This window comes from Hypanus sabinus, chromosome 2 (genome assembly GCF_030144855.1).
Source record: "Hypanus sabinus isolate sHypSab1 chromosome 2, sHypSab1.hap1, whole genome shotgun sequence".
NCBI lineage: Eukaryota > Metazoa > Chordata > Chondrichthyes > Myliobatiformes > Dasyatidae > Hypanus > Hypanus sabinus.
The window spans coordinates 177,478,994-177,506,573 of record NC_082707.1 but is presented as its reverse complement, the minus strand read 5'-3'; the positions used below and the strand labels follow the sequence as shown (position 1 = coordinate 177,506,573).

General features: G+C 38.8%; 1 protein-coding gene across 1 annotated transcript in view; it reads left to right on the top strand.

Moving 5' to 3' along the window:
• ppp2r5eb (protein phosphatase 2, regulatory subunit B', epsilon isoform b) overlaps positions 1-26,731 on the top strand; it is a 112,431-nt gene extending 85,700 nt beyond the window's left edge. The window contains exons 8-13 of the mRNA XM_059960083.1: positions 9,767-9,820; positions 9,909-9,959; positions 13,232-13,351; positions 18,853-18,980; positions 25,688-25,789; positions 26,481-26,731. Of these exons, the coding sequence (XP_059816066.1) occupies positions 9,767-9,820; positions 9,909-9,959; positions 13,232-13,351; positions 18,853-18,980; positions 25,688-25,789; positions 26,481-26,574 (549 nt within the window). The 3' untranslated portion in view covers positions 26,575-26,731. The remainder of the gene's footprint in view (positions 1-9,766; positions 9,821-9,908; positions 9,960-13,231; positions 13,352-18,852; positions 18,981-25,687; positions 25,790-26,480) is intronic.
• The last annotated feature ends 849 nt before the right edge of the window (positions 26,732-27,580 follow it).

Here is a 27,580-nt window from a genome sequence, read left to right as displayed (position 1 = left end):
CACGAGTGAATCTGCAGATGCTGGAAATGAGTAAAAACACAAAATGCTGGCAGAACTCAGCAGGAGGTAGTCTACTTCCTCCCATAGATGCTGTCTGGCCTGCTGAGTTCTGCCAGCATTTTGTTTTTGAATTTTCTTTTATTTGCATTTTGGAAAATTAACCATAAATATGTGAAATTATTTTTTGTTAACTTACAGACAGAATTGGTATTTGTGGCTTGAAAACAAAGTAGTTTTTTGACTTTGTAATGTAATAACAAATGGGAATTTATAGTTTAAATATAGATAGTATACACATTAAGCATTTGCACAGGGATCACTTCTCATGATCCTAAGGTAAAAACAGTTTTCCCTGCCAAAAGGCTCAACATTGGGTCAGTGTGTTGAGCATGGCTAAAATAAACACTAATAAAGTTAATACAAATATTGGAATACCAGTTACTTTAAAATTGAATTAAATTGAATTAACTTTACTACTTACGTCCTTCATATACATGAGGAGTAAAAATCTTTACATCTGTCTAAATGTGCAATGTGCAATTTATAGTAATTTATAATAAATATTATGTTCAACAGAACAGTCAATATAGCATAGAAATATGGTTGCATAGCATGAATTAATCAGTCCGATGGCCTGGTGGAAGAAGCTGTCCCAGAGCCTGTTGATCCTGGCTTTTATTCTGCTGTATTGTTTCCTGGATGGTAGCAGTTGGAACAGATTGTGGTTGGGGTGACTTGGATCCCCAATGATCCTTCAGGCCCTTTATGCACACCTGTCTTTGCAAGTGTCCTGAATATTGGGAAATTCACATCTATTGGTGCACTGGGCTGTCTGCACCACTCTCTGCAGAGACCTGCGAATGAAGGAAGTACAGTTCCCATACCAGGCAGTGATGCAGCCAGTCAGGATGCTCTCAATGGTGCTCCTGTAGAAAGTTCTTAGGATTTGGTGGCCCATACCAACTTATTCAACGGAGTGATGTGGAAGAAGCGTTGTGCCTTTTTGACCACACAGCTGGTATGTACAGACCAGGTGAGGTCCTTGCTAATGTGTATGCCAAGGAACTTAAAGCTCTTCACCCTCTCAACCCCAGATCCATTGATGTCAATAGGGGTTAGCCTGTCTGCATTCCTCCTGTAGTCCATAACCAGCTCCTTTGTTTTTGCGATATTAAGGGAAAGGTTGTTTTCTTGACACCACTGTGTCAGGGTGATGACATCTTCTCTGTAGGCTGCCTCCCAGTGTAGTGTCGTCAGCAAATTTAATTAGCAGATTGGAGCTGTGGGTGGTGACACAGTCATGGGTGTACAGAGAGTAGAGGGCACTTTGTACACAGCCCTGTGTTGAGGGGCAGAGGTGAGGGAACCCACTTTTACCACCTGCCAGTGATCTGATAGGAAGTTCAGGATCCCAGCTACACAAGGCAGGGTGAAGGCTGAGGTCTCTGAGCTTCTTGTCCAGCCTGGAGGGAATTGTGGTGTTGAATGCTGAACTGTAGTCCAAGTACAGCATTCTCACATAAGCATCCCTCTTCTCCAGGTGTGTAAGGACAGTGTGTAGAGCTGTGGCTATGGTGTCATCTGCATGTAATGTTTTTGAATTAGTAATTTGTAGAATAAAGTGTATTTGCATGTAATTTTGTTTAAAAATGACTAGGTTTGCCTAGAAGCTGTGGCCATTACTTTTTTAAAAAAACAATCCCATTCTTTGTCTCGCGTTGAACAAATGCTTGTGTTTTTCTGTGCATCCAATTTCATGAGTTGTTTCAAATCCTTAAGGAAAATATCAGCTTGAATCAGAAGTTTAAAAAATGTCTGAATTTTCATTGGTTGATAACTTGGTTTAATAACCATCAGTATGGGCAGCAGTAGGTGCAGAGTTTAATAGTTTGCCTTTTGTATGCATTGACTAATATTTAAATTTCTTTTACGACTACACAGAACCAAATGGTAAGGTCTGTGAGTTGCATTAACGCATCCTGGCATTTAAGTTGTCAACATTATTAAATATAAACGTTTGCAGCAGCAAAGGATTAAAATGAAAGAGTTTGGCTTATAACCATTCAACACAAACAGAGTACTGTTTTACAAATTATAAACTTTGCTTGAACTAAAACATTGATCTTCTTATTCAAGTGAGTGGATTATCTGGTTGAATAGTTATACAGGTAGTCCCCGAGTTATGAGCGTCCGACTTACGGACAACTCGTACTTACGAACCGAGGAAGGAGGTCCACCATTTTTAAGTTGGATTGCGATGTCATCCACCACTTTAAGTCATTGCCGTTGACACTGTGTTGAGTGTTTAACTCTGTATTTGGCTTAAACTTTTCTTAGTAAGATTCACCCTGACCCTGCCGCCCCCCCCCCCCCCCCGGTCGGCTAGTGGCGTAGTGAGATCAGCGTTGGGCTGGAGAACAGAGGTTCCCGAGTTCGATTTAGTGACAGACTGCTTCCATGCTGGGTTGATGTGACTCCCATACCATCCATGCTGCGTTGATGTTGAGTTCGCAACTCGACCTCGTAAAAAAAAACACTGCCACCTCCAGTTTAAATTCCCATGTGGAATATTGTGGAGGGTCAAATACCCAAACCCAGCACAGCCCCCACTTGTCCCATTTAACCTGTCTCAGTGCGCTGGAGTTTAGGACCCGGGGAATGCAGTGCGGTGGTCCTTAGGACCCAGCAGACCTCGGGAGCTGGCGGAGCTCAGGACCCGGCGTCCGCAGTGTTTCTGTTCCATTGACGGGAAGTGATCGTGATTGAAAATAAAGTGGAAATATTAAAGCATTTGGAAAACGCTTCGAAACACCATCGGTCATTGGAAAAATGTTAGGCTACAGTCGGTCAGCGATCGGAACAATTTTAAAGGATAATGGATAAAGTGAGAATAATGGAGCATTTGAAAGGCCCTGCCCGATGAAAGCTACAATTATTACTAAGCAACTCAGTGATTTAGTTATTGGAATACATACATTTCTTAAGTGTTTTATATGGATAGAAAGGTAAAATATATACTGTATACTAAGACATTTGACTAACTGGCGGTAAATAATACCAGATGTACTTGTTCCGACTTACGTATAAATCCGACTTAAAGATGGACTCAGGAAGGGAACTCATACGTAACCCGGGGATTGCCTGTACTGCAGTTTTGTGAAATAGTCATAGAGTACTACAGCTCAGAAACAGGCCTCTCAGTCCATCTGGTCCATGCCGAACTATTATTCTCCCTAGACACATCGACCTGCACCTGGACCACAGCCCTCCATACCCTTCTTGTCCATGTACCTCTCCAAGTATCTCTTCAATGTTGAAATTGAACCCGCAACCAATACTTCCACTAATAGTTTGTTTCACTTTCTCACCACGATCTGTGCAAGAAATTCCCCCTCATTTTCTTAAATATTTCATCTTCCACCCTTAATCCATGACCTCTAGTTGTTGTCTCACTGCAAAAAGCCTGCCTGCATTTATCCTGTCTAGACCTTTCATAATTTTGTATACCTCTGTCAAATTACCCCTCATTCTCCAACCCTCCAGGAAATAACCTATTCACCCTTTCCCTATAACTCAGGTCCTCAAGTCCCAGCATCATACAGGTGTCCCCTGCTTTACGAATGTTCGCTTTACGCTACTTCGCCTTTACAAAAGACCTACATTAGTAACCTGTTTTTGCATTGCAAAGAGGATTTTCACTTCTACGAAAATTTTTCCCATATAAATTAATGGTTCTTTGCTTTACAACATTTCCGCTTAAAGATTTCATAGGAACGCTCTACTTTTGTAAAGGGAGGGACACTTGTACTTTAAAATTCCTCTCTACTCTTTCAATAATATTGAGATCTTTCATGTAGCTAGGTGACCAGACTATACACAATGCTTCAGATTAGGCCTCACACATGTTCTTCTTGTACAGCTTCAGCATTACATCCCAACCCCTGTACTCAATAATGTGATTTATAAAGGTTGATACTTTGATTTATGAAGTCATTCATTCTGTAGTTTTGTGAAATACTTGATCAGTGATGTCTGCTGGATTATGTTCCAGGTTGGTTGATGTTGCTTTGGTAAAAGTAAACTGGTTTTAAAAACATTTTGTTACTTAGATACACTTCTGGTTTGAGTAAGAATTTAGTTAGCTAATTTCTTGCAGATGGAAAGAAAATGTATTAGAGAAGTTGATGATTCTTCAACACATTTGTGTTAGGCATTTATCTTGATTTCATGTTCCCTTTATAATATTTTTCAGTTGTCATCCACTGTTTTTTCTTTTACAATGCTGAAAGAAAAATATATTTAGTGGAAGCAAGTACCAAAAAATTTCACTTTCACTGTGAATATGGGTGGCACTCTGAAGCATTGAGAGTAACAAGAATGGATACATGCTTGTTATACTGAGGAGATTTGATATGTCCATTTCATAAAAAAAAATGTAGAACACCCACTTAATTGTTTTGGAACATTGATAGAACCAAAGATGTAAGAGGAACATAGCTGAAACTAGAGTGATACAGCATGGATACAAGCACTTTGGACTAATGAGTCCATACTGACCATAGACCACCCAGCTAGTCTCAATGTCCAGCATTCAAAGTTCAAAGTAAGTTTATTACCAACATGCATGTATGTTACCATATGCTACAACTAGGTTCATTTTCTTGCAGTATTTATGGCAATAAAAAAAATACAATAAAAGTTTATGAAAATTATACATAAGCAGGCAGACTGACAAACAACCAATATGCAAATGAAGACACTGAAAATAAAAGTGATACTGAGAGCATGAGTTGTAAAGAGACCCTGAAAGTGAGAATTTAGATCATAGAAGCATTTCAGAGTAATGGTGATTGAAGTTATCCACACTGGTTCAGGAGGCTAATGGTTGTAAGGTAATAACTGCTCCTGAACCTGGTGGTGTTTGACCAAAGGCTTCTGTATTTCCTGCTTGATGGTAGCACTGAGATGAGGGCGTGGCATGAATGGAAGGGGTCATTGATAATGGATGCTGTTTTTCTGTGGCAGTGCTCCATGTAATTGTGCTCAATTGTGGGGAATTCCCAGTGATAGGGGAATAATCACCCCTTTCTGTTGACATAAACAAGAGAAAATCTGCAGGTGATGGAAATTTGAGCAACACACACAAAATGTTGGAGGAACTCAGCAGGCCAGGCAACTTCTAGGAAAAGAGTACAATCAACATTTCACGCCAAATCCCTTTGGCAAGGCTGGAGAAAAAATGCTGAGGAGTAGATTAAAAAGCTGGGGGGGGAGGGGAGAGAGAAACACAAGGTGATTGGTGAAACCTGGAGGGGGAGGGATGAAGTAAAGAGCTGGAAAGTTGATTGGTGAAAGAGAGAAAAGGGGGGCAGTGGGCGAGCAAAAGATAAGGTGAGAGAGGGAAAAGGGAATGGGAAATGGTGAAGGAGGGGAATGTGGGGGAGCACCACCAGAAGTTTGGGATATTGATGTTTATGTCATCAGGTTGGAGGCTACTCAAACGGAATATGTTTTTCCTCCAACCTGAGTGTGGCCTCATCATAACAGTGGAGTTAATTTTGTTAAATCCAGTTAACAAAACAGTTGTTAATTTTTTTTTGCCACTGATGGTTGTGGAGGCCAAGCCATTTGATTTAGAGATCGATATTTGAAAGGTCAAGGATTTGTAGATTAGAACAAGCACAGAAGAGTGGCTGAGGCTATTGTAGATCAGTCATAATATTGAATGCTGGGGACTGAATTGAGAAATCTCGTGATGTACTTCTGCTTATATTTTCATATGTTCTTGAGCATTGGTCATTCCTTCTGAGAGGATATTAGTTTTTATCTTTCACTTGGAGATAATTGCCACATTTGCCAAATAGTTGCTTTGTTCCTTTCCTTGTATTAATGGGAAGGACGTACAGACACCTTTCAGAGGATGCTGGGATTGAAATTTGACTCCCAGTGCTTCCAGCTGTAATTGGGATGCGCTAGCTGAAACACTTCTATGGTAGCCAACATAGAGTAGTGGTTATCTAGAATGAGATGCCTGAGCAGTTGGTAGAGGACGATGTTTAAAAGGCACATGGATGGGTACTTGGAATAGAAGAGGAATGAAGGGATGTTGCTCTAATCTGGATTGATGGGGTTAATGTAGATTGCTGTTACAGGTTATGCCATAAAGATGATTTCTGTGCTGTACAGCTTTAGGTAGGAACTTCCAAGATTTTGGTGTACCAGGAATGAAAGAAAGCTGTTTCAGTTTTAAATTCAATCTAACACTCACTAAAATAACTCCTCAACTATTAACAACAGTAAGTACCTCTGCCAACACAGAAAGCACATAACCTTTGTCAAAGCTGAAGACAAACCACAGCCTCAGCCCAGGTCACCAGCAGGCTTGCTCTCCATGACGTCTGATTGACAACTGAAAGTTGATCTTGGCAAATAATTAAAGTTCCCTGACTTCATTGCATCATCATCACTGAGGCCTGACATGGTCATTCTATCAGAAACCTTGAAGCAGTGGTCATAATAAAACTGAAGTTGCCTTGGGAAGAGTGGACTGAGGAGGCATTTGACCATAAGAAGGCTAAATATAGGGAGCTGGTAGAGCAGTGCTAGAGACAGGTGGAGGGCACGATGCAAGCCCGTAGAGGTTTTGCTGTCTGCTCCTTCTCCAAAACTTGCTCTCTCCTTGGCTTTATGGGAGCTGCAAAGAGAAGAGTTATTGGGACCATCACAGGGACTACTAGGTGAGCCTCCAGATGACTATGGATCAAGAGGAGTGATCTATGATCCAATGCTGGACAAAGTTGACTGGAAGCGGACTCTACCAGGGATGATGGCAGAACAGCAATGGCAGGTGTTTCTGGAGGAAATTCAGAAGGTTCAGGAAAGATGCATCCCAAAGATATTTTAACAGGAGGATGAGGCAACCATGGCTGACAAGGGAAGTCAAAGCATAAAAGTAAAGCAGAGGACAATAAGCAAAAATTAGCGGAAAAGTAGAGGATTGGGAAACCTTTAAAAACCAACAGAAGGCAGCTAAAAAGCCATAAAGAGAGAAAAGATGAAATATGAAGGTAAGCTACCCAATAATGTAAAAAAGAACACAAAAAGATTTTCAGATATATAAAAAGTAAAAGAGAGGCAGGAGTGGATAGCAAACTGCTAGAGAATGACGTTGGACAGATATTAATGAGGGACAAAGAAATGGTGAACAAACTTAATAAGTATTTTGTATCTTTGGAAGACACTGGCAGAATGCCAGAAATGCGATGGTGTCAGGGCAGAAGTGAGTGTCGTTCCTGTTACTAAGGAGAAGGTTCTTGGGAATGTGTAAAACCTAAAGATGGATGAGTCACCTGGACCAGATGGACTACACACCAGGATTCAGAAAGGGGTAGCTGAAGAAATTGTAAAGACATTAGTAACGGTCTTTTGAGTATCACTAGATTTTGGAATGATTCCTGAGTACAGGTGGCCCCCATTTTTTTTGAACGTTCGCTTTACGACAGTTCGCTGTTATGAAAGACCCACATTAGTACCTGTTTTCACTAACCAAAGAGGATTTTTGCTTTTATGAGAAAAAGACGCCTGCTTTATACGTGTGTTTACCCCGAGAAAGACTACCATGACCGTGAAGCCTTGTGCGGGCAGTTGTGTGCGTGTACGTGCTCATGCACGTAAGTGCTGATTTTTTTCTCCAAATCAATTTTGGCTCACTGTCTTCCCAATTTTGATAAGTGAAACTACACCGTACATACAATATTTCAACGTTATATAGGCTGTGTCTTCATCATATCATTCCTGCTTTTACTGTATGTTCAAGTTATATTAGGTTTTATATGTTATTTGGTAGGTTATTTTTTTGGGCCTGGGAACGCCTCAGAAATTTTTTCCATATAAATTTACAGTAATTGCTTCTTTGCTTTATGCCATTTCAGCTTACAAACAGTTTCATAGGAACTCTGTACCTTTGGATAGCGGGGGAAACCTGTACTGGAAAACTGCAATCTCACTCCACTCTTTAAGAATGGAGGGAGGAAGAAGAAAGGAAGCAATAGGCCAGTTAACCTGCAGTGGTTGGAAAGAAGTTGGAGTCTCTACAAGAATGAGGTTTTGGTGATAAAATAGGCCAAAGTCAACATGGTTTTCTAAAGGGGAAATCCTGACTGACAAATCTTCTTTGAAGATGTAACGGGTAGGATAAACAAAGAAGAGTCGGTGGATGTTGTTTATTTGGATTTTCAAGAGGCGCACATGAGGCTGCTTAACAAGCTCATGGTGTTACAGGAAAAGTACTGGACATGGATAGATGATTGGTTGACTGGCACAAGGCAAAGATTGGAAATAAAGGGGACCTTTTCTGATTGGCTGCCAGTGACCAGTGGTATGCCTTTGGGGTAGGTGTTGGGACCACTTCTTGTCATGTTGTATGTCAGTGATTTGGATGAAGGAATTGATGGCTTTGTGGCTAAGTTTACAGATGATACGAAGATAGCTGTAGGAGCAGGTAGTGTTAAGGAAGCAGAAGGAATTAAACAGATTGGGGGAATGGACAAAGAAATGGAATATAGTGTAAGGAAGTGCATAACCGTGCACTCTGGGGTCTTAAGAGTCCTCGTGCAGGTTTCCCTAAGTTCAAGGTTTACAGGTTGAGTCAGTGGTAAGGAAGACAAATGACATCTCATATTTTTGAGATGACTAGAATACAAAAACGTAATGCTAAGGCTTTATAAGGCATCAGTCAGACTGCACTCAGAGTATTGTGAGCAATTTTAGGCTCCTTATCTAAGTTGTGCTAGTACTGGAGAGGGTCCAGAGGAGGTTCATGAAAATAATTTCAGAAATGAAAGGGTTAACGTAGGAGGTTTGTTAGCTCTGGGCCTGTACTTGCTGGAGTTAAGAGTGAGAACAGATTGAATATTGAAAGGTCTGCATAAAGTGGATGTGGAGAGGATATTTACAGTAGTTGGGGGGTCTCAAATCAGAAACCACAGCCTCCAATTTGGGGGACACCCATTTAGAACAGATAAGGAAAAGCTTCTTCAGCCAGAGGATGGTGAATTGGTGGAATTCATTGTCGCAGCTGGCTGTGCAGGCCATGCCAATGGGTATATTTAAGACGGAGTTTGATAGGTTCTTCATTAATCAGAGTGTTAAAGGTTACAGGGTGAAGGTAGGAGAAAGGTGTTGAGAAGGATAATATATCAGTCTTCACAACCACTCGCAATGAGATCCCTCTCATTACGTGAGGAATCTGTTCATATGCAGCATATTTCTGAGGTAGACCTCTGCACCTCTTGTATTGGTGCTGAATTTCTTGTGAATTTCTCATTTTCCAGCAACTAATACTACAATATACCATGAAGAAAGTGCACATTATGAAAATGGAACCAGTTCTACATAGATTCTTGTTACACCTAGCAGTGTTGTTGTGAACAGATATTTCTGTAAACTGTTGGTCTCCTAACATTTTCATCCTCGGCAGCATTGAGTTGATGGAGTCTTCTCAATGCTGGATGAGAAAATCTTGAATAGTTGAGGGCAGATGGGTGAGCTGGAGCTGAATATTTCTATCTAATGTTTTGTTCTGCGCAAGATCAAAATGGATACATTTTAACCAACACTTACTGTGAAGTTTTTCGTGTACAAATATAACTTATTCCTGACCCTATAGCCCAGATATATTATAATCATTAAAATATTGCATCAAAGCAAACTCCAGTGATTTTTTAAAAAAAGTGCATTCTTCTTATATTTTATTTTTCCTTCGCAGTTGGCATATTGCATTGTACAGTTTCTTGAAAAAGATCCAACATTAACTGAACCGGTGAGTTCTATGATGCTTCTCAATTAATGTTATTAGATAGTCTTCAAGTGGATTGATCTTAATACTTTTGACTTCTATGCTTCTTCAGGTCGTCAGGGGTTTACTAAAGTTTTGGCCAAAAACATGCAGTCAGAAAGAGGTAATGATATGATTTCATTCTCTCCTGCTGGAATAAAAGAATTGCTTATGCTGAAGTAATTATTATATTTAAATTAAATGCAATTAATATTTTTGAGATTTTGAATTCAAAAATAAAGCAGGTTTAGTGCTAAATTACTCCATGATGTTCTTAAGCATTTTGATGTACTGATTCAGAATGTGAATTTGAGACTTTTTTTGCATTTACAATACATTCACCCTCTGGGAACTATTCTCAGAAAGCTGTAACAGTTTATAGTCACCAATAATTTGGGTACACCGTACATTATGTAGAATTATATTCTGATCACTGCTTTGGAAAAATAATTGCAATAGGGACTGACTGCGCCATAGTGTTCATATAGATGAATTAGTGTTGACTGCTGCTATTGTAGTCTGCTGTGAAATCAGTAAATGAGTAATAACTGAAAGGAAGATACAGGTTTAAGTTGAGTAAATCAATGTGCAGACTGTTTAATTTCCAATTAAAACATAATTAACATAATGTTAACGACAGATTTTTGGAATGCTGTGACCAAATTTCATTTTCTGATTCATTGTTCATTTTATTTCCAATGTTTTCAAGTTTTGAAGCCTTCACTTTTTCATAAACTAAAGCTTTTCTTCATAGAATCTTCATCATAATTAAAAAGATATCCTCATACCATTTCATAGGTGTGTGCCTCCAAATTTATTTTTCTAAAGTATGCAGATGTCCTGATGTCACAATTTCCATTTTCTCCCACTTCCCCATTGCTTGGTGAGATCATCTATGTTCTGTGTGTCAGCTATGATTGCCTGTCAGTCATCTCTGACACTGAACCAATCATATTCCAGGTTTCCAAGTCAGACAATGGGGACAGGCATTCCAGCATATTCGGGTCAGAGCAGCACCCCAAGACTTTGACAAAATAGTGATCGTGGTGAAGTAGTAAGATTCCTTATTACTTTTTTTTGCATCCCAAGCAGCGGAATTTTCTAAATTAGTCATATCTTCTACTATTGAGTGAATCTTCTGTAAGCAAAGCAAATCCTTAAGGCACTTGACCAGGTTTGTTCCAGAATATAGGCATTTGCAGGATTGTACTTAAATCCCTACAAGTCAGCTATTTATGTTGATTTAGAAGAAGTGATGGGCATGGAAAATATGTATAGTATTGGTTGAAATTCAGGAAATCCATTACAAGTGCAATTCATAATTGGCAACAAAAAAGTAATTGGTACTTTCAACTGTAGGGGACAAAGAAATTATGTAGAATGGATAACTTACTGTACAATCCGAGAGGAAGATTTCCTTTACGTTATCTTCAATCGGGTTGGGTAGAGAACAAATAGATGACCCACTGCCATTTAGAGTATTTCATAGTTTTACCGAAGGTAAAAGGCCTGCCCATGATTTCAAAGAACAAAGTTAATTTCAGGATCGCTGGAAGAGACTATATCAAAATGTATTGACACAGCAGGGTGCCAAGGCCTTATTTAATGTTTTCTAATGAGCTCTTTCGTCACAGGTTTTCAAATAAAGCAGTTGTCATATTGAAAATAAATGTTTTGTAATGCTCACCAAATTACTGAACTTATCTTTGCAGATGAGCTTTGTTTTGAAATGCTCTTAGGTATTCCATTTTATGAGATTAAAATTGTTATATTGATTTCTCATTAAATATGGAAATACTTTACACAATTAGGTAACAATTATGACTGAGTTTAATGCTGACTTTTCTGGTGCATTTTCATTGCTCTTTGTGTGATTAAATATGATTCTGATTAGTTAAGCTTTGCGAGCATAGTAAAGACAGAAGATCAACTGGTATAAGCAGTTCTGTTCTGATCTGTGTGATGACTAACAAAGTGAACAGACACAACAGTGGTTTCTGGTTTATTGGGCCATCGTTTAATCAGGACAGTTGCTTATTTGGGACAACTCTTATAGAACATAAACTAATTGGAAAAAATAGCCAGGATTCTCATTGTTTATTTGGGATACCAATGTGACAGAGCCTGTTGTTGAACAGTTTCTAATTAGCGGCAGATATGTGCTCTTGTGTGGCTGATGGATATGACATTGGGCTGAGAGTAAACAGTTTCTAAATAGTGTCAGTTGTGTGTGTTTGTGTTCAAAAAACTAATGATTTTTGTCACTGATGGAAATAAGCAGTGTTAATTCGGATTTGTTTTACTCACTGCGGTTTCAAGGATTCAGGTTTGGAGATGCCAGAAATGGCTGGGAATGAAATTGAAATGATTTCATTGCTTCAAGTTAGGAACCACAAAGAATTTGAAGGTATCAACAAGCATCTTGAATGTTACAATGAAAATGAAGATTTGGAGGATGCATTTTTTTGAAAGCATTGCATGAAGGCTGTCCATTATCTACACTAGGTGCACTGATTTTATTCATTACGCACACTGGATGAACTCCTCCATCTATACTACTGTAGTAGTATTGGTAGTGTTCTAATTTGTTCTGTATTTCTTTTAAATACATAATTTGTAACTCAGTTAAACAGTGGTCTGTCTTGTTTTTATCTTTTTAACTATTTCCATAATTGGGGCACTGCTTAATTGGGCCAAAATGTACTGGTCCTGATGTGTTCCCACTAACAGGAATCCACTGTATTTTTTGCTGTTGTGTTAGAATGTATTCTTGAAATGTTAATGGTGCTCTAGAGCATCTGCACACGAATGTTCAATTACTAATGTTTTAGCAGATATAAGAAAAAATAACTGGAATACTTCAGACATATGTAAAGTTTGATGCACTGGTGTCCCTAATGTCTTGTCTATGAAGAATATATAATTGAACTCTGCAGCTCAAAAGGTTATGGATTTGATCCCTGGCCTGTGGTTGTGTTATGTAGTCCATTGTCATTTTCCAGAAAGTATGCTTGTAAGAATAGTACCTATAAGCATGGTGCTTCAGGGTACCCATGGAAAAATGCCAATATTACTGACTAGTAATTCCGAATAGAAAGTGGGTGTTGTGTGAAGATTTGATGATGCTGGTTATTAATCAGTCGGCCAACAGCAAATCCATAAGGATTGAGTATCTGGGTGAACTGCAGCAGCATCATTTCAGCTTGCAGATTGGTAGCTTCATAGAATGACCGTCTGAAGGGTGGGATTTAGGGGAAACAATTTTAAAAGAAAGATCCAGACTTAATATGCAGTGTTAGATAATTATTATCCAGAGATTGTAGCAATAAGATATATTGTGTTACTGAAAGTGCTGGATATTTGTGAATCATTTTGTATTACTGTTTTCTAAACCAGGTCATGTTTCTTGGGGAAATGGAGGAAATCCTGGATGTTATTGAGCCTACACAGTTTGTAAAAATTCAGGACCCACTCTTCAAGCAAATTTCTAGATGTGTTTCTAGTCCTCATTTCCAGGTTCGTTGGCTGAAGTGCCTTAAATTTGAAACATTTTGATGGTAGCACGGCCATTCTGATAGTTGTAAAGTGTATTGTTTTCTGTAAACACCACAAAGAGCATCCAGTGGCCTAATATATTGTATGGAGACTTTAGGTATGGATAGAAGCAATACTAGTTACTCAGCGTTTAAGGATTAGATGGGAGAGATTTTAAGTAAATTAGTAGAGTTGGGTTTTGATATGAAGAAATACTTGTGCAGTATGTATTTATGAATTAAAATGTATTGCCTAAAAGTGTAACAGATGCAAATTTAATTAAATAATTTCAAAATTGAATCAAATAAGTACTTAAATTTTTAAAAAATCTGTAGGGAAATTGAGTTGACTGAATTGCAATATAATGAATCTGCAGACTTAACCAAATGGAAGATTCCTGTGCTGTTTTGATTCTGTGAACCTTGATTATTCACAGGAATTTTCATCACCACTCACTGTGTAATGTTGTTAGGCTCCTGATGTAACAATGCATTTCATTTTAGAAAAGCTCTCGTCATTATTTTAAAATCACTTCATTGTTTTACCCCTTCCTGGCTTTGTACAAACATAGTAAACCTATAGCACAATACAGTGCTGTGCCAAACATGTACTTACTTTAGAAATTACCTCGGGTTACCCAGAGCCCTCTATTTTTCTAAGCTCCATGTACCTAACCAGAAGCCTCTTAAAAGACCCTATTGTATCCGCCTCCACCACTGTCCCCAGCAGCCCATTCCACACACTCACCACTCTCTACGTAAAAAAAAAACTTACCCCTGACATCTCCTCTGTACCTTCTTCCAAGCACCTTAAAACTGTGTCCTTTTGTGTTAGCTATTTCAGTCCTGGGAAAAAAGTCTCTGACTATCCACACAATTAATGTCTCTCATCATTTTATACACCCCTATCAGGTCACCTCTCATCCTCTGTTGCTTCAAGGAGAAAGGCCGAGTTCACTCAACCTATTCTCATAAGTCAAGCTCCCCAATCCAGGCAATCTCCTTGTATATCTCCTCTGCACCCTTTCTACGGCTTCCACATCCTTCCTGTAGTGAGGTGACCAGAAATGAGCACAGTACTCCAAGTGGGGTCTGACCAGGGTCCTATATAGCTGTAACGTTACCTCTTGACTCTTGAACTCAGTCCCATGGTTGATGAAAGCCAATACACCGTATGCCTTCTTAACCACACAGTCAACTGCACAGCAGCTTTTGAGTGTCTTTTGAACTCAGACCCCAAGATCCCTCCGATCCTCCACACTGCCAAGAGTCTTACCATTAATACTATATTCTGCCAACATATTTGACCTACCAAACTGAACTACCTCACATTTATCTGGGTTGAATTTCATCTGCCACTTCTCAGTCAGTTTTGCATCCTATCAATGTCCTGCTGTAACCTCTGACAGCTCTCCACACTATCCACAACACCCCCAACCTTTTTGTCATCAGCAAATTTACTAATCCATCCCTCCACTTCCTCATCCAGATCATTTATAAAAATCAAGAAGAGATTGGGTCCCAGAACAGATCCCTGAGGCACACCACTGGTGACCAACCTCCATGCAGAATATGACCCGTCTACAACCACTCTTTGGCTTCTGTGGGCAAGCCAATTCTGGATCCACAAGGCAATGTCCCCTTGGATCCCATGCATCCTTACTTTCTCAATAAGCCTTGCATGGGGTACCTTATCAAATGCCTTCCTGAAATCCATATACACTCCATATACTGCTCTACCTTCATCAATGTGTTTAATCACATCCTCAAAAAATTCAATTTGGCTCGTAAGGCATGACCTGCCTTTGACAAAGCCATGACCTGCCTTTGACAAAGCCATGATGATAATTCCTAATCATATAATGCTTCTCCAAATGTTCATAAATCCTGCCTCTTAGGATCTTCCCTATCAACTTGCCAAACACTGAAGTAGGACTCACTGGTCTATAATTTCATGGGCTATCTCTGGCCCCTTTCTTGAACAAGGGAACAAGATCTGCAACCTTCCAGTCCTCTGGAACCTCTCCTGTCTTCATTGAAGATGCAAAGATCATTGCCAGAGGCTCATCAATTTCCTCCCTCGTCTCCCACAGTAGCCTGGGCTATATCTCATCTGGTCCAGGTGACTTATCCAACTTGATGCTTCCAAAAGCTCCAGCACACCCTCTTTCTTAATGTATATATGCTCAAGCTTTTTAGTCCATCGTAAGTCATCCCTACAATTGCCAGTGTCCTTTTCTGTAGTGAATACTGAAGCAAAGTATTCATTAAGTACCTCTGCTACCTCCTCTGGTTCCATATACACTTTTTCACTGTCACACTTGATTGGTTCTATTCTCTCACGTCTTACCCTTTTGCTCTTCACATACTTGTCTACAATCCTTTGCTTTTCTATATATGTATATCTTAGATTATCCCTGATTTTAATTCCTTCATAGCTGGGAGTCACACATTCAACTGTTAAAGCCCAAGTCACTGGCAATTCCTCCCCACCCCCCCACAAACTTGTCCATATCAAGGTATATGGGACCAATGCATGAAAGTGGCACATGTCAAGATCACCAATGTTCTTATTGCATGATGCAGCAGGCACAAGGAGCCAAATGGCTTACTCTTGCTTCTCTTTATGTTCTTGTAAAACCAGACCTTTTGGCCTCATTCCTCCTCTGAAGTCTTGCTCTTCCAGCATATTTTAGGTCATTTGCGCCAGAATGATCTTGGTAACCTGGTGCTATATCATGACAAAGCTGTGGATCAGCAAAGGCTGTTTTATGTCATTGAATTGCCTGAATTGAATAAAAGTTACTGTTTGCTGGATGACAGGAGAACAGGAGTTTGATGCTGAGCATATTTCTCTTAACTTTGTAACCTGACTGGTAAATCATCAAACCAGGCATTTTATGAAACCTGTCAGGTTCTGGTATAATGACTGATGCCCAAGTTCACTGGATGGATCCTGGTTGAATATGCCCTCGTGCTAATTCTCAGTTACAGAGTGGATGAAATGCCCACTTTGCTATTTTTGCAACTTCTCAGCTTCTGCATAGGTATGTTCCATTGAGGCAGGGAAAGGATGGTAGAATTAAGGAACCATGGTGTACAAAGAATGTAGAAAATCTAGTTAAGAAGAAAAGAAAAGCTTACAAAAGTTTCAAGAAACTGGGTACTGTTAGAGCTCTAGAAAATTACAAGGTTGCTAGAAAGGAGCTGAAGAATGGAATTAGGAGAGCCAGAAGGGGCCATGAGAAGGCCTTGTTGAGCAGGATTAAAGAAAACCCCAAGGCATTCTACAAGTATGTGAAGAGCAAGAGGATGAGCTGTGTGAGAATAGGACCAATCAATTGCGATAGTGGAAACGTGTGCATGGAGATGGAGGAGGTAGCGGAGGTACTTAATGAATACTTGCTTTAGTACCAGGAAAAAGACCTTGACAATTGTGGGGATGACTTACAGTGGACTGAAACACTTCAGCACATAGACATTAAGAAAGAGGATGTGCTTTAGAAAACCATTAAGTTAGATAAGACACTGGGACTGGATGAGATATACCCCAGGCTACTGTGGGAAGCGAGGGAGGAGATTGCTGAGCTTCTTGCGATGATCTTTGCATCATCAATAGGGACGGGAGAAGTACCAGAGGATTGGAGGGTTGCAAATGTAGTTTACTTGTTCAAGAAAGGGAGTAGAGATAACCCAGGAAATTGTAGACCAGTGAGTCATTGGAGAAGATCCTGAGAGGCAGGATTTATTAGCATAAGGGGAGACATAATCTGATTAAGGATAGTCAGCATGGCTTTGTTAAGGGCAGGTCTTGCCTTACGAGCCTGATTGAGTTCTGTGAGGAAGTAATCATTAATGAAGATAGAGCAGTGGATGTAGTGTATCGGATTTCATTAAGGCAGTTGATAAGGATCCGCATGCAAGGCTCCTTCTGAAAGTAAGGAAGCACAGGATCCAAGAGACTTTGTGGATCTAGAATTGGCTTGCTCACAGAAGGCAAAAGGTGGTTGTGGATGATTCATATTCTGCATGGAGGTTGATGACCAGTGGTGTTCTGCAGGGATCTGTTCTGGGTCCCCCCCATTTGTGATTTAAAAAAAAATAAATGACCTGGATGAGGAAGTAGAAGGGTGTGTTAGTAAGTTTGCTGATGACACAAAGGTTGGGGATGTTGTGGATAGTCTGGAAGGTTGTCAGAGGTTACAGAGGGACATCAATAGGATGTAGAAATGCGCTGAGAAGTGGTAGATGGACTTTAACCCAGATAAGTATGAAGTGGTTCATTTTGGTGGGTCCAGTTTAAAGACAGAATACAAGACAAATGGCAAGACTCTTGGCAGTGCAGAAGATCTGAGAGATCTTGGGGTCTGTGTACATAGGAAACTCAAAGCTACTGCGTAGGTTGACAGTGTTGTTAAGAGGGCATGTGATGTGTTGGCATTCATCAACCGTGGGATTGAGTTCAAGAGCCGTGAGGTAATAATGTTATGGCAATATAAGACCTTGGTCAGACCCCACTTGGAGTACTGTGTTCAGTTCTGGTCACCTCATTACAGGTAGGATGTGGATACTATAGTGAGAGTAAGAGGAGATTTACAAGGATGTTGCCTGGATTGGAGGGCGTACCTTATGAGAATAAGTTGAGTGTACTTGGCCTTTTCTCCTTGGAGAGGTGGAGGATGAGAGGTGACCTGATACAGGTGTATAAGATGATGAGGGGCATTGATCGTGTGGATAGTCAGAGGCTTTTTCTCAGGGCTGAAATGGCTAACATGAGGGTGCAGAGTTTTAAGGTGCTTGGAAATAGGTAACCGAAGTGATGTCAGGGTTAAGTTTTTCACACAGAGAGTGGTGGGTACGTGTAATGCACTGCTGGCGGCGGCGGTGGAAGCGGATACAATAGGCTGTTTTAAGAGCTTCTTTGATAGGTAAATGGAGCTTAGAAAAAAGTGGGCTATGTGCTAGGGAAATTCTAGGCAGTCTCTAGAGTAGGTTACATGGTCGGCACAACATTGTGGTCGAAGGGCCTGTAATGTGCTGTTAATTTCTATGTTCTAGATTTACTTTCATTTATCTGTAAGCTAACAATCTAGATATATGTTTGTAAAGTTCATTCAGGACTATCAATTCACCGTTAATAATCACTGATTTATTACCGATTTATCAAATTCTGGTTAAATCCATAAATGAGACCAGCAGAAATTGGTGAGATTCAATTAGGGATATTTGATTGTATTATTATTGCTAGTGTATTCAATGGAGTTAAGTCTATAAGGACGCAGTAATCAACTTTCTCTGTTTATACTGCTTTCCACAAAATAATTGACATAGTTAAGTTAGAATTGGACACTGATTTTAATCATAAATTGATAAAACAGTGATTTACCAAGACCTGAAAAAGATATTGCCTAGAATCGGTATTGCTATCTATAATACTGGCTTTTTAAAAAATGCCGAATACTTATTTTCTTTTTTCCTCTCAAGGTGGCCGAGAGGGCACTCTATTACTGGAACAATGAATACATTATGAGTTTGATAGAAGAAAATTCAGCTGTAATCCTCCCCATCATGTTTCCCAGCCTCTATAGAATCTCCAAAGAACACTGGAACCCGTATGTATAGTTCTAAAACAAAAATATTTGTATTGTCTGTAAGCTTTTCCTGTATACTTTTCGGCTATGTTGTTTTACCACTTCTTCTTTAATAGTGCAGACCATCTGATTCTCATTAGTCTGAACACAATGCCATATTGACTTTTCTTGTCTATTATGTGAGTACTTGCCTCCATCTCCCTCAATACAGGCAATTTTAGCCTTGAATTCAAAAGCTGGGAATCTCGAACAATAATAAAGTACTGAAGGTCCATAGAAGGGCAGAATGGCTTTCAGAGTTTGTTCAGCTGAATATTCATTGAATGATATGATTATGTCAGGAGCACAAACACTACACTGATCAAGATGTTGTATAGAGTTACACCTGGATTCACTTGGGGTGGGAATTTGCATTGTCATTGCTGGCAGGTGGATATGAGATATCCTATGACATGGCTTTAGTAAGTTTTATAATGTTCTGGCCATTAGATAGTAACACAGCAAAATGGATTGTCTGGTCACTGTAACGTTACCGTTACAGGGACTTCCTCTGTGCATATTGGTTAGTGCTTTTCCTCCATTACAATAATGACTGCTTTTGAAAATAATTTATTTACTTTACGGTACTTTTGAAGCTGGGGTTATGAGTGGCATTGTATAAATGCAAATCCATTTTTTTATTACTTAAGTGATCATTAATGTTTAGTTTTTATTAATCCCAATATAGCAGTTTATTAATGATCCAGAAAGTGGAAACTTTGTTTTCCCTTTCTAGAGGTTCACTTGTAGATTGTGTGGTTGTATGACTGTAAAATTATGATGATTGCAGATGTGACTATGCATTGATAAGTGCATAAAATTTTCTGAACATTGAAAGCAAATGATACAGTGTTAACAAAATTGGTTCAAGGAGATGCTGAGGGACAGATGGATAGATTTTAGTAAACCACAGAGTAAATGATAAATTCATTCAGATAGAGCACCCTCTGTAGGAAGAAAGGAACATACAGAAGTATTGTACATGATGCATCTTGTGTTAATTTTCAACAGCAAATTAGATCAGCCTTTGAATATTTTGTAATGTCTTTCATTTGCACGTTGGAAGAAATGGTAATTTGCAAGTACTTGATCTTTTTTTTTGCTTTCATTTGAGGTTGATTTTTTTAAATATAAAGTGTTTTGTATCTGCAGTAAGTCATTGGTTCCGAATTAAAAAGTAATACCCTGAGGCAGTTTTTTCCCTTGTAAACAGCCATTTTCCATTTTTGATTTTGCTTGTTATATAACAAAGCAATTGTGTACTGAAGGGGAGCTGATTACACATATTTGTTGTAGCTGTTGTGATTGCTATTTTTCCCCACTTCAAGGATTTTTTAAAAAAATGGAAAAAGTGAACCAACCACAACTAATGAAATTAGACTTTAATGAAAATGGAAAATGCATGCCTGTCAGCATCTATTAAGGAGAAACAGAACTAATGTTTCAGGACTGTGATCTGTTAAACAGACAACATGAATGCCCATTGACCTGAAACTTAACCTTGTTGTTCTCGACATAAGATGCCTGACCTGAGTATTTATAGCATTTTCTGTTTTCATTTTCAGGTTTCCAACATCTGCACTATTTTGCTTTTGTTAAATTAAATTTGTAAACTTAAAAAGGAAGAGACTTATAATGTTGCCAAATAGAGTAGCACCCATGAGGATTTTGGAGTTCAATAATGGATGATCAAGAAATTGATAGAGAGACAAATGGAATGAGCATAAAGTAGCAAGGCATACAGACAATAGGTATGTAAACATCCGTGGAAGAAATATTGTGTGTCCCTTGTGCCAGAGAGATATTGTAATACAGTAAGGAAATGACAGGCATTAAACAAATGGTTTGTATTTACCTTTGTTGTAGAAGGCATGGTGATTCTGGTAAGCTTCCTTTGAATCAGAAACTTAAATTAGCAAAGCAGTTGTATTACAGAAACTAATGTAACAAACTGCAGACATTTTCTAAACATGATCTTACTTTTTGATGAACTAATGATGATGGATACAGAAATAGTGAATAAAATGATTTGGTTCTTCTAGAATTGTCTAGATTTTTAAATGTTTCTCTGCAGACTAAAAGGAAATGTACATAACCATGCTGTACAAGAAAGGAAGGAGAGAGGGCAAAGGACTAGACACTCTGATGTCAGTTATGGAAAAAAATGTTATGATTTGTTGTCGAGTTGTGGTACAGGGAACTTAAGCAACTCATGAAATTAGAATGGGTAAAATAGTAAAAAGAAAATAGTTATTTTCTGAGATTGTAGCTGGCGTGCAAGGGGTGAAACAGTGAATCATCAATCAATTATGTAGGGATTGTAGGTTCCTTTAACAGAATAATTAGTTTTATGGTAATTGGATAGTTTCAAGGTAATAAACAGCTCTTTAAATTTACCCCTGAAGTGCTATGGTAGGTTCCAGAGTTGTCTTAGGGTACATCCACACTAGACTGGATAATTTTGGAAACACTGGTTTCATGTAAAAACCATAGGCATCCACACCAGGCGTTTTTGAAAATACCTCCGCCTGCATTAAAACAGGTATTTGGGCGAATCTTCTCCTACTGGGCATGCACAGGACACATCTACAGAAAACAAGCGACATGTTTGGTGTCAAATCTTGCCGCAAAAGACTTGGAGTGCGGTTGTCCAGTTACAGACTAGAAAAACTCAAAAGGAACTTGCCAAACGATGGACAGCTGTTGGCTCTCGCTCAGGAGGACTTAAAACTAAAAAAACAAATACTGGAGCATACAGGGGCAAATGACAGGGAGTTCATGGACGATATTGGAAACATTTCCCACAGCCATAGTCTCTTCACCGATGAAAGGGACGACAGCTACAACTAAATACAATAAGGCTTGTTACTGGGCAAAAGTGAAATTTGCTGTTACCTCATTGTTTGCCTTTACTTTTGCCATGTCTGTATTATTTTGCTGTGCAATAAAACGAGTTACTGGGCAAAAGTGATTTTATTTTTACCTGAGTCAAAATGAAACTTATAATTTTCCTTTTTAGGCCTTATCATTTTCACATCTATGCCAAACATAAGCTACCACTCAAAAATGACATTTTGGAAGTAGTGACAATTGCACCTATTGAATGTTTGCTCAAGCAATACATTAATAAAGCACCTTTTTAAATGTATAAAACATGTCTGCATTAGTGTTATCTTGTATTTCCATACAATGTTACATAGGCTGTTACACATCTATTGTCAGAGAAGTACTTGCATAAATAGGTAAACCACCTTCATACAAGCAAGGACAGAAAACAGGGCAAAGTGACTATACTTATTTATTCAGTAAGTTATGGGTCAAAGTATTTGGTGAGTACATTTCTAACTCTTCCGGCTTCAGTCTCACTGCTGTCTGTTCTGAAATTGTTAGGTTGTGTGGAGGGTTGAAATTGTCTGTCATACTGCAAAGCTGCAGTAACATTCTGCACAGGGACAGTCTCCTGAAGCCATCCACCATTGTTGTTGTGGTGTTGGAGGTTGCATTCAAGAAAGCAATGAAATGCGCTGCCACCACCATTTGTTCCGGCACATCATGACAGCATTTTTAAAAAGCTTCAGTTACCCATACGCACTACACCGGCCAATCGACGTTCTCAGATTGAAACACTCTGGACAGCGTTTTAGAAAAGTTACGTTTTCGGGGGAGGAAAACGCCGTTTCGGTGTGGACGGAGGGTCAAAATGAAGAGAAGAAGCTTCGGTTACGGATTTATCCGGCTTAGTGTGGATGTAGCCTTAGAATCAAAAATGTAGGCAATAATTACATGTGCAGTGAATTAGGCACTATGATATAGCATAGTATTAAGGTGTATACATTTAACAGGGTCACAGTCATATCACAATTAGGGCTCAAGGGTTTGGGAGCAAAGTTTTTTATTGAAGTATTTTGCATAATATATTTTACAAGGAGGGTAGTTTTTTTGGTTGGGAAGTAATAACTAGCAGGTCATTTCTTGAGTTGTTATTTGGTTGTAAGTGACTTTGGAGGAAATCCAGTATAATGAATAGAAGTTTGCTCATAGTTCAAAGTGGAAATTAAGACAGCATACAGAAAGACATAAAGGTATGCATGACCAATAAACTTGACAGAATGAATATAACACAGACAAGTAATAAGCTATCCACTTTGGTTGGAAAATAAATATAATTACATTGGCCTCCAGTTAATTAGGATACATTTTGGCCCAATTAGAGTCGTTGAGAAGTACAGCACAGAAACAGACCCTTTGGTCCATCTAGTCCATGCCAAAACCATTTAAACTGCCTACTTCCATCGACCTGCACCAGGACCATTGCCCTCCATACCCCTAACATCCATGTACCTATCCAAACTTCTCTCTAATGTTGAAATCAAGTTCTCATGCACCACTTGTGCTGGCAGCTCATTCCACACGCTCACAACCCTCGGAGTGAAGAAGTTTCCCCTCATGTGCCCCCATAAACTTTTCACCTTTCACTCTTAATCCATGACCTCTAGTAGTAGTCCCACCCAGCCTCACTGGGGAAGAAGCTTGCATTTACCCTGATTGTATTTACCATATCTATACCTTCATAATCTTGTATACCTTTATCAAATCTTCTCTCAATCTTCTACATTCTAAAGAATACAGTCCTAACCTATTCAATCTTTCCCTATAACTCAAATCCTCCAGACCCAGCAACATCCTTGTAAATTTTCTCTGTACTCTTTCAACTTTACATCTTTTGTGGAGGTAGGTGACCTAAACTGCACACAATACTCCAAATTAGGCCTCAACAATGTTTTCTACAACTTCAACATAACATCCCATCTCCTGAACTCAATACATTGATTTATGAAGGCCAATGTGCCAAAAAGCTTTCTTTTTGACCCTATCTCTCTGTGATAACACTTCAACGAATTATGGACATGTATTTCCATGTACCTTTGTTCTACCACACTCCTCAGTGCCCTACCGTCCACTGTGTAAGACCTAACCTGGTTGGTCCTACCGAAGTGCAAAACATTGCCCTTGTCTGCATTAAATTCCTTTTGGCATTTTTCCAGCTGATGCAGATCCCTCTCCAAACCATGATTGCCTTCCTCTACACCCCCAGTCTTGGTGTCATTCTCAGATTTGTTGATTAAGTTAACCACATTATCATCCAGATCATTGATAATAGCTGACAAACAGCAACCAACCCAGCACCAATCTCTTTGGCACTCCATTAGGTCTCCAGTTAGAGAGTCAACCATCTGCTATCACTCTCCCACAAAGCCAGTGTCCAGTCCAATTTATTACCTCATCTTGAATGCTGACCGACTGAACCTTCTTGACCGTACTCACATACAGGACCTTGTCAAATGCCTTACTAAAGTCTGTGTGGACAATACAGCCATGCCTTCATCCACTTTCCTAGTAGCTTCCTCGAAAATATTTATAAGATTAGTTAGATACAGTATGACCTACCAGGCAAGAAGCCATGCTGACTATCCTTAATCAGTCCATGACTATCCAAATACTTGTATATTCAGTCCCTTAGAATATTCTGATACCTTTCCCAAAACTGATGTCAGATTCACCGACCAATTAGCCAAAGTGAATCCTGGCTATTTTCTCTACAGTTTTTGTTCCATAAGAGTTGTAAATAAGCAGCTGGCCTAATTAACTGAAATCTACTGTACTTCTAAGTATTGTGGAAGACTAGAAAATGGATTGGTATTTTGATGAATCTTAAATGTGTAGGTATAACAATTTGTGTAGCAAACCTTTGGATATTAATCTTTAATAACAAAAAGTATCAAGAGCACAAAGTCCGACTGGCTTGGTGAGACGATCATCCGGGGTATTCTCTATATTTCTGAGCTCCATCTGTTTCCTGGTGCACAGCAGTTCACAAAAATAATTGTTTTGAGAGAGAGTAGAACAAGAACACTTCCAAACCCAAGTAACTTTAACATTTTGTTTCATTTTGGATTTCAAGCATCTGCACTTTGCTTTTGGAAGAGTTTATAGAGAGAGAAAATGCTTCAGGTTAGTGACTGACAGTCGCTCCCAGAGAGCCTGTCTGCCAACCCAGATATTTTTGAATTTAGAAGAACATGAGTTTATCTATAAATATAATATTCCTTGGAAGTTTTACAAGATAGAAGCTGGAAAGAGTCATGAGCCAGTGGGTGGTGACATCAAAACCTGAGATTTAGATTTATCTATCACATGTACGTCGAAACATGCAGTGAAATGTGTGGTTTGATGTGCTGGAGGCAACCCAGAAGCGTCACCACACACTCTGATGCCAACATGAAAACAATTCCTTCATTGGATGGGCTCAGAATCATTGAGTTTTCCGTTCCTGAAGCTGCTTTATTGTACTGTTGTTCTTTATTTTGAAAACACACTACAGTAGATATTTGGAAAGAAATAACATTCAGGATATGGAAATGATGACAAAATGGCAGTGGAAAATCAGCCAAGTTTTTGCTGATGGAGCTGCTTGAAGCTCTATGGGCCCGCTCCTGCTCCAATCCTTGTGCCTTTTATATTTATGCTTGATTTCTGTTTGAAAGTATGCACAAATGACTTATCATAGTGTATTCTGCTAATCTACTGTTGGAATTTATTCATATTCTTTCAATGATGGTCATTGAGTTTATCTTAATTTACTCTGTACACACTTCTCATTGATCAGTGCATGTTTTTGCATTCTTCAGGGCAATTGTAGCTTTAGTCTACAATGTATTGAAGGCTTTTATGGAAATGAATGGCCCCTTGTTTGATGAGCTGACGGCAACCTACAAGTCAGATCGGCAAAAGTAAGATTTTATTGCAGTAGATGAATTATGTTAAGTGGAGATTTTTAAAAAAAGTCCTAACTGAAGTACTAAAATATGTAGCTGTGGATTTGAGACCTTAATGGTGTGGATTTACTCAAAAAATCATAACTAAGTGAATCAGTGGGTGGGAGGGAATCGCAGACACTAAAGATCATTTTAAGGGTATCTAGTATATTCTAGCCATGTGGTGAAATAACAGATATTAGAAAGCATTGTAGTTTACAATTTGCAGTTGCCACCCAACTATGTTCCTTACCTTGAACATTAAGAATAATTGTGAATGTACATTTCTAGATATAGAAGTACTGGTCTAAAAGATGTTTAGTTCATTTTTTTCCTTGCATTTGTGAGTTTCTACCACTGTTATCATGAGCTTTCAAGGGATGGAGCTATCTGATTTCCACTTCTCCTGGATGACACTGGTATCACTCTGCAGTTAATCACATAAAGGATATTTGCTGTGTAAGCAAAGCTTTTATTCATTATTGACTGCTAAAGTCGATGAGTAGCAGGCTAGGAGTTTAGCAATTCTGTATAAAGACTCGAATGGGGGTTCTCAAAGGCATTGAAAATTATGATCTATTTTTTTCTGATGAAGTATATTATGAGAAAATATCCACTTGCAACTTGAGATTATAAATATATAGTCCTGATTTAATATGTTTTTCAGAGAAAAGAAAAAGGAAAAGGAGCGGGAAGAACTTTGGAAAAAATTGGGTGCTCTTGAAATAAAGAAAGGTGTGAAAAAAGGGATTTCATCTTAAAGAAGCATGGTACCAATATTCCATGGTATACATTTATGTAGTAAGAAATGGATCAATGGTCTTTTGTATTGTGCTACTTTACAGTAGATTTCACATCTGTTTCATTATGAATGACAGTTCTGTAACAGTACTGTATATAACTTTTCTCATGTTTAAATAGTATGGCAAAAGGAGGGGAACCAATACAAAACTTGTACAGTAGATTGATGTCTGAGAGTTCTTATGTAAATGTAGTCATTGTTTAACTTTTTCCAAAAAAAGAAAAAAAACATCCTTTTGCATTAGCACAGATACTTGCTATTTCAAAATCCCCAAATATGTTTCCCTACTTATTGGTGGCAGACCGCAAGAAAATATTTTTTTAGACTGAAGATTGTGTTCTGCTTGTCCCTGTGACTTTGCTGCAATTTAATTTATAGTTACAGAGAAGTTTGTGGAAGTTTTCTTTTTAACTTGTTGGTTTTAAACCTCTTACGGTGTTAAAATACCTCTAGGCACAGTACACTAAGCTGTGTAAAGGTTAACATCCATGTGCATCAAGATGCTGTTCATTATTTTTTTACCTAGAAGTGTATTAAAATGCACTGCCAGGAGATACAGTATACTGAATATTAAAGTATCTATTAAAGATACAGAATCATTTTGTTTGGATATGGAACTGAATAAACAAAATGTAGACAGTAAAGAACCAAATTTTAAGTTGGGTATATATTGTTCATTGGAATTATAGACTACATATCCTCTTTAACCTGCTGTATTTCACACTTGCATCGAGCATCATTAATTCATACAACTAGCTTTAATTTGAAGATTCCTGTATGGAAGTGAACACACTTCCCTAATTCATAACCAGTGCATATTTTGGTGCATTATTCATTGTGTGTATGAGTTTCCATGTTTCAGTTATATTCAGTGTTGTGTGGCACGACACTTGTGTTGTTGGGATTGTGTACCTGACTAATTTAATAAGGGGGGAGTGGGTCATCAATACCATATGCATCTTAAC